A 12,955-nucleotide genomic window follows, 5' to 3' on the forward strand; every position below is an offset into this window, starting at 1 on the left:
GAATACAAAGAAATAACCATCGTAACTGAAGTGACCATCTGTAATGGTTAATGACTCTTCCATGGACTTTTCCCATTTGGAAAGCTTGAAGGCAAAGAAAGATATACTAGATCCAGTTTGTTTAAAGTATGGACTACAGCACTGAGTAATCTAATGAAAAGTTCTGTCCCTAAATTTCAAATTGACAGCCAAATTTAAACTGAGTTTGAGACAACAGAGCTTGACAATTTCTGGTATGTTCATTGTGCTGGTAAACACATGGCTGGAGATTCCTGGGGAGAAACTCTGTGACCACCAGTTTGCAAGTGATGATGTTATTTTAGAATGACCTTGGTCTATTTGTGATTCTCTCTAAAAAGAACAATATGGCTTTTAGTATTTATATATTAACTTCATTTTAGAAAATTTATTTTTTCTGAATTGTGGAGAAACTTTAAGAAAGAGCAGACTCATTATATATTTAACATTTGATATTTTGACCCTTTGAAAGTAATTTTTGTAAATCATGTTCCAGGCCCATGATATAAGATAATGTTACCAAACCAAACTTGGGTCCACTCACCCATGCAGTAAAGACAATCTACTGATACTGGGGTGTGGTAAAGGGAAAGTACAACGTTTATCGTAAGGTGCCCAACATGGGGCCAAGCAAGGAGTATGGGCAGCTCATGCTCAAAAGATCCAAACTCCCCAGTGGCCTTCAGGGAAGGGTTTTTAAAGACAAAGTGAGGGAGAGGGTCACAGAGTGCCTGATCAGCTCGTGAACATCCTCCTGATTGGTTGGTGGTGAGATAACAGGGTGGTATTTTGGGAGTTAACATCATCAACCTTCTGGTTCCAACCTGTCTGGAGCCTACATACTGGAGGTCAGCATGCAGTTAACTTCTTCCACCTCGTTGGCAGTGGGGGGGGGGTCTTAGTATCTGCAAAACAACTCCAGGATATGGCTCAGGATATTATCTTTAGCCCTTGAGGAGGAACTAAAGGTCCTTGACTTTGTTTTATGGCTAGACTGTTATTATTTTGTCTTGCCTAACTGTTTTCATTTGTTTCCACGTTTTCTCACTTCTCTGATTAAATTTGCTCTTTGGAACTCAGGGAAGGCCTAGGAGGCTAAAGCTTTTCTATAAACAAGAGCCAGGGGATGGGGTGGGGAGGTGTCTGTCCCCAGGATGGTTCTGCAGGGTCCTGCTCAGTTTCAATACTTTTTAATTGTGTTGCATTGCGTTATCATTTTGGGTTCTCTGTGTTTAGAGCCTGGTGTTTGGAGTGAGTGACACAGCTGGTGAATGAACCTAGGAAGCTTCCTAGTGCTCACATGCATTCTAGCTTTGTTGTTCTTTGCTTGCCATTGCAAATATATTTTATGGGACAACCATAGGCTATTCAAGAATTTGAAAATATTGAAACATGTTTATACTGGTTGTTAAGATATTAAAATAATTTATACTGGTTGGTAAATAGCTGCTACCCCAAGACTCCCAAGCAGCTCTCCTCTTCCCTGTCAGCAACTCCCCTGTGAGGATTGCCAGGTACAATATAGGATGTCCACTTACATTTAAACCTGTAGTAAATTATGAATAATTTTTTTAGTTTAAACATGTCCCATAAAATATTTGGCACATACTTATATAAAAATTTATCTGTGATCTGTCAGAAATTCAAATTAACTGGGCATCCCAATTTTTTAAATTGCAAAATCTGATGATCCCACTCTACTTGGAATCCAGTTCTATTTACAATCCAGCACTAATGGGTGAAGTCCTGGATTCAGGGCCCTATTAGTCCTTTCTGACTAGTTGGTGTTCTTTCGTACAAGTCATTAAATATTTTTAACATAATCTCTGGCATGGCTTTAATGCATGTCAATGGCCTATCTACTGTATCATATTCTTTCTAAAATTTGATAAGAATAGCATTACTTAACTAATTCTCTATGTTTTGCTTTTAGACTGCACTCTTTCTTCACTGTTTTTGTTTTTACTGAAAGTTTTTTTTCTAAAGACATTTTTATATCATGCAAAATTGTAAGTCTGGTACACCATTTTTTGGTCAACCTTGCACAAAGAAATGACAAAAACCCAGTTACAAAGAAACTAAGTTACTACATACAATCTAACTTTTTAGAAGAGCTTTGGGTATCTAAAAACTTGACAACATTCCTTGTTTGTGTCATTCAGACTGGCAATCACTACTTTCCATCAAAGTAATTCTGTGTTACTAAAAATAAGATATTCCATGGATTTTGCCATCTTGATATAATAGCAAAGTCAAATGGTAACTGTAAACAAATCTTACTATATACAGAATATGCATCTCTGAAGAGTGGTCTGGGAATATATAAATTTTAAAGCAATCATATCCTTAATGTTTGTTTCCCAAAGTACATTCCACAGGGTACTGATTATGAGAAAATTATAGTTGTTTTCTGGGAAAAGGTTTCTTGCCAGGGACATGGTAGATTAAACCTAGTTAATCGGTTACCTTTTCAGTTGGATTTTTTGGAGACTTTCTTAAGTACAGTTGTGAACTTCCAGGGAAAATCTGTATGTATGTCTAAGTATGTAAGGTATGTTTGAGTGTGCTTGTGTGTGTGCGTGTGTGTGTCTGTGTCTACATTTCCCAAGCTTACTTTAGCAATTACTCTTGTCACAAAGGTGGGCTTTCAAACATTGCTGCAAATTCCTATTTTGCAAGTCAGAAGCTTGGTATTAACTCACGTTCTCTTTGTATTCATTCTGTAATCGATCCTAATCTCCCCCCAGCAAATGGATGCTGCTAGTAGACTCCAGTAAAGGTCACATGCTCAAAAAAGCAAATAGAAATACGTATGGATAATTTTCAAAATATCTTTAACATCCTTGCTAGTTAATTTCATTATACTTTCATGGGTACTTTATTTTTACTTGAGGTAGAAAGGCTGATAGCTACTGTGGGTAATTTTACAGACTTGGATAAATGTCTTAAGATTTCTATGCCTGTTTCTTTAAATATAAAATGAGGATAATGTTGCTTGAATTAGCTGCTTTACAGAAGAAGGTGTCAGTGTGTGTGAAGGGTGGGATGAGGGAAGATTCTATATAGTGATGCATTTGAAAGTGCTTTTAAAAACAGAAAGTATTATTCACATGTGCAGTGATGGATCTTCAGTTGACAGTGGCTCATCCACTCCAGCTTTTAGTTTTCTGATTTTCCATACTCACTATTAGTCCTACTATTCTATAAACCAAGATATAAAACTGTGACGTGATACTAAAGGGAAAGTTACAGTATTTTCCTTTAATGCAAATGACCATTTCCTGAACTGTTTGATTTTTAAATATGTGCTTTCATATGATGGATTTCTGGAAGTGTGTGCCCTTTAACCTAAAAGGTACCAGCCCTTACACACCAAGGTTATGCTATTGATGGCCGTCAATGAGATAATGAAGGAAACTTCAGTTAGTGTATCCCCTGCGTCTATTGTATATTAATGGTAGGTGATTTCAGGTCCCCAGCCATATTATGCCGATATTGTTTTGTGACCATCCACAGTACAGAAATACAGGAGGGCTGATGGAGTTGTCATGCTAACACATGTTCTGTCCTCTCTTGTCCCCCTGCCACCTATCCAGAGAGTGCAGCATCCACACGAGTGTCCCTCCTGTGGAGGCTTTGGCTTTCTTCCGTGCTCCATCTGCCACGGGAGCAAAATGTCAGTGTTTCGAAACTGCTTTACGGACTCTTTCAAGGCCCTGAAGTGCACGGCTTGCAACGAGAATGGCCTTCAGCGCTGTAAGAGCTGTGTTGGTTAAACAGAGCTCCCACCCATGGGGCGCCTGGTTTCATTGACTGAAAGCAATAATTTGGTTTATACTTTTTTTTAAAAAATGGCTATGTTTCTGGATTAATCAATAAACTTTGTTTATTAGAATTTCCTTTGTTTGGGGCTTTTGCTGTGACCACTTTCATTGATGTTTTAAATAAATGTTTATTCAACCGCTACTATGTGCCAAGCCCTGTGCTAGACCCTGGTTTCTAATTGGAATTAATGGAAGGCCTGATAAAATTCCAAGATATCCAAAGCCTGGTTCCTTATATGTGTTTTATTTTCTAAAGAAAATAAAAAATGTATCCAATGGTGTCTATTGCAATGCCACCCTATTGTTTAGGATGAGTCAATTCAGCTCTCCAGATGCATACATTTTATGTGAGCCTCAGCTGTAGGGAAGAAGAGAGCTCTGGGTAGTGGGAAAGAATATGATCTTACTTATACTTAAGGAGTAAATTATTTTTAAAGCTGTAAAGTAGTCTTGGAGCTGATGATATTAATGATAAATTATTAATGTTATCCGATGAATTTCTTAGTGATGATACAAAAGCTGCCAGAAGACTTATCTGGATTTATTGTTTTAAACATCTGCTTTGTGCTATTGTCCCTGAAAACCCTCCAGAAAGATGCTGTTATGGTTTTCTTGAGCTGGACACAAAATACTACATAGTTTGAAAACATAGTAGACGATATCAGCGAAGTGGACAAAAGGAATTTCTGCTATAATTATTAGCTGATGCCTACCTGTACATGTGTCTGTACTCTGATGGATTCCCTTATGAATGGTTTTAACAAATCACCTTCACTATATCTGTGATAAGGTAATTAAAACATTTTACAGCTTGGCTTTGCAAAAAGCTATAAATATTTACCGAGTACTTTCTAATCATCCAGGCATAGTGGAAGGCATGGTTTCTGCTTTCATGGAGCTCACACTCTAAGAAAGAAGGAAGTATTAAACAAATAATCATAAGCAAGGTGAGTCTTATAAATACTACACAAATGGTACAGTGTGCTCTGGGAATGTGTAGCAGGAGGGCCAACCTAGATGAGTTAGAAAATGGTAAGAATAGACTTTGTTGAGCAACTAATATTTAAACGGAGACATCATGGGTAAGTGGTCAACTAATTAGTCACAGAACAAGGGGGATAATACTTCAGGTAGAGGAATAGCATATTTGGGGACTCTAAGGTCAGATAAAAGTTGTTTGTTTGAGTGTTGGTGTGGATATGGCATAACTTAAACTCATACATTGCTAATGAGAATGTTAAATGGTACAACCACTTAGGAAAGCCATTTGATGGTTTCTAATAAAGGTAAACATACGCTAATTGTATGCTCAGCAATTTTACTGCTACTTATTTATTCAAGAGAAATAAAAACATATGTCCATACTTTATAAGAGTTTCATGGAAGCTCTATTCATGATAGCCAAAAAGCAGAAAGATTTCAGATACCAAGGACAGGAGAAATGATAAGCAAACTGTAGTATATTAATACAGGTACACACTTCCTAGGAGTAAAAAGGAACAAGCTATTGATTCTAGCAATAATATGGATGAATCTCAAAAACATTTTATGAATAAACTTAGCCAGATACAAAGGGTATGTACTATGTGATTCCATTTATATGAAGCTAAAGAATAGGCAAAATTAATCTATAGAATGGCTGCCTCACAGTGGGGAGGGGACAGGAGGAGGAAATTAAATATGAACAGAACTAAGACAGTGATAGAGTTATGTCTAGTTGAGAGTAGATTTCCCCTCTGTCAGGAAAAATGAGTTTCTTGCATCAGTGAACAGTTTCTCATCACAATTCCAATAAGGTCCTGAGATTCTAGAATTAAGTAGTAAGGCCTATCCAAAAGTTCCTTCCTGACTACTCAGGCCTTGGCTGTGTTTCTGCAAATCCAACCATAGTCCCAGTGTCCTCTTGTCTGGGGGTACATTCAGGATGGAGAAATACAACAGTACAAGAAGTTCTAATTTTCAGGCCCCATGTTGGACTATGTGTTCAGAGGACAAAACTCGCTGACTTTCAATTGTGTTCATGAGGAATTTGTTTTGCTTTCTATCTTTATTCTGTTTTTCATGTACTGGCATGGAATTAAAGTGTTATGTTCTCTGCTAGTTATTGGTGAGCCTCTAAAGAAGAGCATTATGAAAGAGTAATGAAATTTAAAAGAAAATCTTAGACATCTTGTAGAATTGCAGAAGTTAATGAGAGAAAGGCTCAGAAAATAAACTCGTAATAGGCTTATTTAAACATAAATTTGCGTTAACTTTCAGAGAGAACTTGGTTTAGACGCTTCACATCTATCTGCTTCAGTCTTATAAAATGTAAATGCGAAGTAATTAAACCTGATATATTTATTCTGCACCGTTGTTGTGTGGGATTAATTAGAATATATAGGAAAGTACTTTAAAAACACAAAGCATTATACAGAGGCATAGAATAATTTCCTAATCACCATGAAAATTATGCATCTTCAATATATCCTTTTACTGACCAGATAAGGAAATTAACTCACATTCATTGGACACTTCTGTATGCTTGGCTTTTTAGAAGAATTCTCACTTATTCTTCACAACACTGTGAAGAAACTGAGATTCGGAATGTTAATTCACTTTTCTAAAGTCTTGAAATTTATCCTAATTTGTTGTATCTTAAGCGTCCATGTGAGCTACCTTTATCTCTGGTATAAAATGGGAAATCAGTCGAGAGCAAACAACAAAGCTGCTCAAAGATAAACACCTACATAACCAGTAGAGTCGAAATGAAGAGAACGGTCTGCCCTGTGCTTCTGTGATCTTATAACTTCTTCTCTGGAAGTATTCATTGATTTCAAAAGCCAGGAAGTGCTGGCTGTTGGCAAAGGACACAGAGTAATGCAATCAGGCCGTGGATAATTTTTTTAAAAAGATTAAGAAGAGGAAATCGGGAGATGATGCATACCTAATAATATAAATATATAGTAATTTTTTAATCTTCTTGTTGTCCCAGGGTCTTTTTTAAAGATAAATTATTGGTATATTGATTGCAGTTTTGTCTGGTGTTTCATGCACAAACCTCACACATAGCAGAGAAGCTAGTCTGTAGTTCCTCAAAGCAGAGTGAAAATTTTAAACTTTTTTGGCAAGCAATATGCATATAATATCCTTTTAGATTTCGGGTATTGTTTCTCCTGATCTTTTGTAGTTTCCTCACCTATAATAATTTGACAGTAATTTTTTTGGTTTTTTTACTTGACTTCATAGAGTTATTATTTCTAAGGCACTAAACTTAGTTTCCATAGAATAAAACATATTTCTCTTTGTTCTCGAATTTAACCAGTCTGTGTAATATTTCGTTGTAATAAACTATTATACTCAATAAAAATGAATATGTTATTTACTTATATAATTATACACATAATTGTAAACCCAATTACAAGGCAACGATTTGGGAAGAAACGAAACTGACTCTTGATAGATTCTGTTTGCTGGTAGCAGAAATATGCAGGCGGAGAGAGTGTTTCTCCTGGTTGTAAGCATTCAGCAGGCAGGAGACATCCGAAGGAATGGGGAGCGTCTGCCAACCTTGAAAGTCTGCAAAGCGGAAATTGACTATGAAAACTTGAGCTAACTGATGTGACGGTAACAGTAAGCAGGGACATTTAATAATATGCTCAAGGTCATTCATCCTCACCTTCTGCCTTTCAGGTTCATCAGCAGCTGGTATTGCTTAGCTACCAGCATTTCAAAATGCAGCCTCTGTTTGACTTGCAGTGTTTGACTGGAGACTCAGTTACTTTGGAAGATATGTTGTTCTCTGCAAGGGTGAAACACTTCCACACCTGCTTCACTTAGAAAGAGACAGTTTCTCTCTGTGTCTGGCTTATTTCACTTCACACAATGTCCAAGGCATGATCTCACTTATATATATGGAATTTAAAAAGTTGAATACATAGTAGCAAAGAGTAGAATAGTGGTTACAAGGGGTGGGGAGCAGACAAACAGGGAGATATTAGTCAATGGGTACAACGTTGTAGTTCTATTGGATCAATAAGTTTTAGAAATCTAATGTACAGCATGATGACTAGAGTTACTAATGCTGTATTGAATACTGGAGATTTGCTAAGTGAGTAGATTTCTGGTGCCCTCACCACACACGCTTGCATACACACGCACACACACATGCACAGGAAAGGTAATGGTGAGGAGATGTGTAAATTGTAGTAATCACTTCACTATGTATATACATATAAATCATCATGTTTTACCTCTCAAATATATACAATTTATATTAGAAATAAAATAAAATTTAAAAATTAAAAAAGTAGTCTTACTGAACATACTGACCCTTTTTTGCCTTACTGGAAGCCATTACAGGGATTCTTATCAGGAAGCACTCCTCTTTAGAGAACCATTGGAAATTCTTTGATGGGAGAAAAAATTTTTTCAAGTATGGGGGAGGATCCATGTCTCAAAGCATAATTCCTCTAAGAAAAGAAAGAAGACCCATTCTGATGGAAACTTTTGTTCTGTCCCTATTCGGAACTTTTTGAACTTTTTCATTGAACCTAGCATAGAACACACTGGAAAACTCAAAATGCATGATTCAGTAGCAAGGTAACTTTGAAGAGGATATAACTTTCATAGAAGAATATAAGATAGCCTAAAAGCTTTGCTTATATGTAGCAAAACTGAAGCCGACTCTTAATATTAATACATATCTAGAAAACCCATATTGATTCTCTGCATTGTACATGGCTCATTTAGCAATCTCTGCTCTTAAGTAGTTACTTTTTTTCCCTCTGTTTTCTGTGATCTTAACCCTTTTCTTTCCATCCCCTTGTTAGAAGAATATCAATATAAATGTTATCTGAGTACCCAAAAGAGAGGTAGATAGATCAGCTACAAAGCAAAATATTTGCATCATCTAGAAAATGGTGCTAGATGTGGTCCCTATTTTATACAATAAAAGAAAAATGTTAATACAAATGGAAAATAGTGATCTTTTAAATGTTTTTCTTATAAATTGCTAGTTGCTTTGGTCCATGTTTTGCATATTGTATATTTTTGTATACTGCTTTGCATTTGACAGATGAAGGCATTGTGAAGCCCGAAAAACCCCCAGGAGAAGCATGGGTACCAAATCTAAGGTGCTGTTTCCTGGAAGACCAGATGCCACTCATTGCTGTGAAGTTTACATATTTGCTTTGACCTTTGGAGGTCTGTTTTGAGTGGTTTCCTGTTTGCTGTAGATTTTGCCTGGAAACAGAATTGTCAATATATTTTCTGTCACATTTTTTTTTCTGACTAGGAAATATTATAGCATGTTTAATCCTAGGAAAGAGAAATATTTCTGTTTCTCAGAACATTCTTCCCTAAGGTAAAATTGTACTCTGTATTTTTTCAGTAGTTGCTATGAATCCTTTGCTGTTATAAATATGTGAACAGCTGTAGTAGTGTGTTACCCCCACTAGATGTGCCCTCTTCCCATTTTCTTCTCCTTCCATGTTTGTAGAAATGGGAATTGGGGAAGCTCTTTGAGCCTATTTGTAAAGTAGAAGTCTCTGAATAAAATATATGTTTGTTAACAATGTTATTGTGATAAGTAACTGTGTGTAGTAATTCCCTGAGTTTCTGGAATCAAAACTAAGCATGGGATTCTCAGTTAAGAAATGTACCAGGTATTGTGAGGGCTACAAAGATGAATGTCTTTGGGACTAGGGACTTTGTCCCTAGCATGATTGGAGAGATAAGACAGGTTATAGTTAAATATAACACAAACTCTGTCATGTAGATTATTGGTTCTCACATGTCTGGTAAAGACGCTGAATAACGTAAGATGCTCAAAAGGGCAGAATATATGAACATGGGAGCCTTCTTTGAGGGCTTAGCTTGAAGCAGTGCCTTTAATAATATCTAGAATTTCTATAGGCAAAGATATGGATGGAAAGTCACGCCCAGCTCTGAACTCAGGCAGGTGGAAAACAAGGTGCTTAGCACAACGTCCAGCAGATGGCAAACTTCCATTGCAGGTTCCAAATGATCCCAGAAATGATGATGATTCCAATGTGTCATTGTGATTAGGAGCACAAGCTCTGGATTTGAATTATTTGGTTTTGAATCCCAGTTCTGCCAGCTCTGTGACTTTAGGCAAGTTTCTTATACTTTCTGTGCGTCAATTTTCTTATTTGTAAAATGGGAGTAACGCTAATACCTAACTTACAGAGTTATTGAGAGTATTAAATTAATACACTAAAGTACCTGTGTGCTTCAGTACCTGCCACACCGGATTAGAGATAGTTTGGGACTAGATTGTAAAAGGTTTGAAAGCACAGGGCTTTGTATTCATCCTGTGAGCAATGAATGCCTTTTCAGTCAAGTTATATATTCCATGAATGATTGTTTTGGTAAATGAAAGTAATGATATGTATCTATATAATTTTTGGCTGCACTGAGCATCACGCGGACCTTAGTTTACCGACCAGGGATGGAACCCGTGCACCCTGCAGTGGAAGTGCTGAGTCCTAACCACTGGAGCCCCAGGGAAGTCCTGAAGTAATTATGTATTAAAAGAAGTGAGGTACATTACATATATGTATATGTATAACTGACTCACTTTGCTGTACACCTGAAACTAACACAACATTGTAAATCAACCACACACCAATAAATATTAAAAAAAAAAAAGAGATTCCATACTTTCATCCCTAGGGTCTTATCCAGAGAGAAAAAAAAGAAGAGAGGGACTCAGGAAGTAAAAACTTAAGCATTTAGAACGCAGTAGGCACTCTTCACCAATGATATATATAAGGCTGGTTTTTGCATAATCAGAATATATGAATCTGGAAACCAAGACAAGTGAATCCTCTAAATATTACTCTTATATTTTGGCTCAAAATATTTTTGTTTCTTATTCCCACGACGTTAGGCTATTGATATCTTAGTATTCAAAGCAGGAATGCTTCCACTGGGAACCAAAACAATGGTTTATTGAAATGAAAGTCGTGACATTTATAAGGTCAGTTTTAGCTTCTGATGACATCAGACCTACAGAAAACAAGGTTACAGTCCAGCTGATTTATCCTGTTTGTCAATGGAAAATAATATTGGTGCTACACAATGTGTGCAGGCAGGAGGCTATCTAGAACCAGGCAGTTTCTCAGACATCTCCTAGTACTGCCACAGCCAGTGACGGAGGTTAATGGAGGATAATAGTCTCACAATAGAAGCAGGGCAATCATAAGGTGAGGTAATCTGGAGAAAAAGATTTGGATCACCCTAGAGGAAGAAATTTGTAAATACAAACCATATTTTATGACCAGCTGTAGAAACACAGATGAGAGTTGTGACCCACATATTATAACTTTCCCCATTATCTCTCCCCACTGTGTTTCTTTACGTGTATCAGTTAACCTCTGTACTTTCTCCCCGCTTATCTTCCCCTACTATTTTTCAGAGTATGGAGTTGGTAATTAACTTTATAAGTGAGTCTATATTTAACTTTAAATTCATATCAAAACTTCATCAACCATGTCAGTCATTGTCTCTATATTTGGGTCCGCTTCATTCTTTCTCCAGTTCAGTCAGATATGTAGGGGTAATCTGGGTTAGAACCAAAGACTTACAGGTTCTTGTTAGTGGGGTAGATATTTTTCCAGCGTATCATGTAGCTGATGAGAATAGTGTTTGTGTTTGTTTTCTTAACATTAAGCTAGTTTATCACTGTGCTTTGGAGAACAGCGCCTGGGAATGAGCGTGTGAACTAAAAACAAGTATAGATCTGATTCCTTTACTGTGGCCTGGATGGGAATCTGGACTAGTAAGTGCATCCCAGTAAGAAGTGACAAGCAGCAGTTGTCAAACTGTGTAGGACGTGTCTTTGACAATGACCTGTGACTGTGAAAATCATGCCACTATTGGAATAATCAGATAATCAAAATGAATTAAAGACTTAAATGATCAGCTAGTGCTCAGGAAAGCAGGGTCCCCCCAGAATTTTGGAAAATCCAAGGGCTTAGAAAACTCTCACCTGAGAGATATTTACTCCCTACTAACTCCCTGCTAATAAGGAAGAGGTTGATCTGGACAATTGTTGGAAAAATCAAAGTAATGTACAGTAGGTTTATGCCAGCACATTTTCTTCAAGTATCTGAGCAGTAGGAGTGATCTTTGATGTCTACAATAACTTACTTCTGAATATTACATTTATACATGATTGCTATAGCTTTTTGTAAAATAAAGGGAAAAAAAGGAAAAAACCTACCACAATACACACTTTGATGTTGTTTCCATTGTTTCCAGAACTTTTCACCTATGACCTTTGTAAATTTCGACCAGCCTCTTTTTTTCCAGCTTTACTGAAGTATAACAGACAATAAAAATTGGACACAACTACATTTTACAATGTGATGTTTTGATATTTGTATGCATTGTGAAATGATTACCACAGTCATGCTAATTAACTGGTTTTAATCACCTCACATAGTTATCTTTGTGTGTGTGTATGGCAAAAACATTTAAGATTCAGCCTCCTGGCAAATTTCAAATATACAATATAATATTATTAACTATAGTCAGCATCCTGTACGTTAGATCTCTAGAATTTGATCATTCCACGTAACTGAAATTTTGTACCCTCTGACCGACATCTTCCCTACCCCTCCTCTCCTAGCAGACCACCATTTTACTCTCTGCTTTTATATGTATTCTAAATATAAATGTACACTTTTTAGATTCTAAATATAAATGAGATCATGCAGTATTTGTCTTTCTGTGCCTGATATTTCACTGAGCATAATGTCCTCTAGGTCCACTCAGGTTGTCACAAGTGACAGGATTCCCTTCTTTTTTAAGGCTAAATAATATTTCATTATATATATATATATACCACATTTCCTTATCCATTCATCCATCAATGGACACCTGTTTATGCTCCACTGAGGGGCTGTAATCTCATCTGAAATCCTTCGCTCCTGTGAAGGTATTTTTGTACATGGATAGTTGTTCAAATTGATGTTTCTGTGAATAGAGGAGCACTTGAAACTCCTATTCTGCCATCTTGCTGACATCACTTTCTCTCTCTCTCTCTCTCTCTCTCTCTCTCTCTATATATATATATATATATATATATATATATGTAGAAGTGGTGA

The 12,955-nt window shown here is 36.6% G+C and overlaps 1 protein-coding gene across 1 annotated transcript in view; it reads left to right on the forward strand.

Annotated features, from left to right (window-relative positions):
* The window catches only part of GRXCR1 (glutaredoxin and cysteine rich domain containing 1), a 173,047-nt gene extending 162,312 nt beyond the window's left edge, over positions 1-10,735 (forward strand). The window contains exon 4 of the mRNA XM_089911863.1: positions 3,615-10,735. Within this exon, the coding sequence (XP_089767989.1) occupies positions 3,615-3,794 (180 nt within the window). The 3' untranslated portion in view covers positions 3,795-10,735. The remainder of the gene's footprint in view (positions 1-3,614) is intronic.
* The last annotated feature ends 2,220 nt before the right edge of the window (positions 10,736-12,955 follow it).

This window comes from Delphinapterus leucas, chromosome 5 (genome assembly GCF_059928025.1).
Source record: "Delphinapterus leucas isolate spDelLeu-1000000601 "Yukka" chromosome 5, BTC_Dleu_Yukka2, whole genome shotgun sequence".
NCBI lineage: Eukaryota > Metazoa > Chordata > Mammalia > Artiodactyla > Monodontidae > Delphinapterus > Delphinapterus leucas.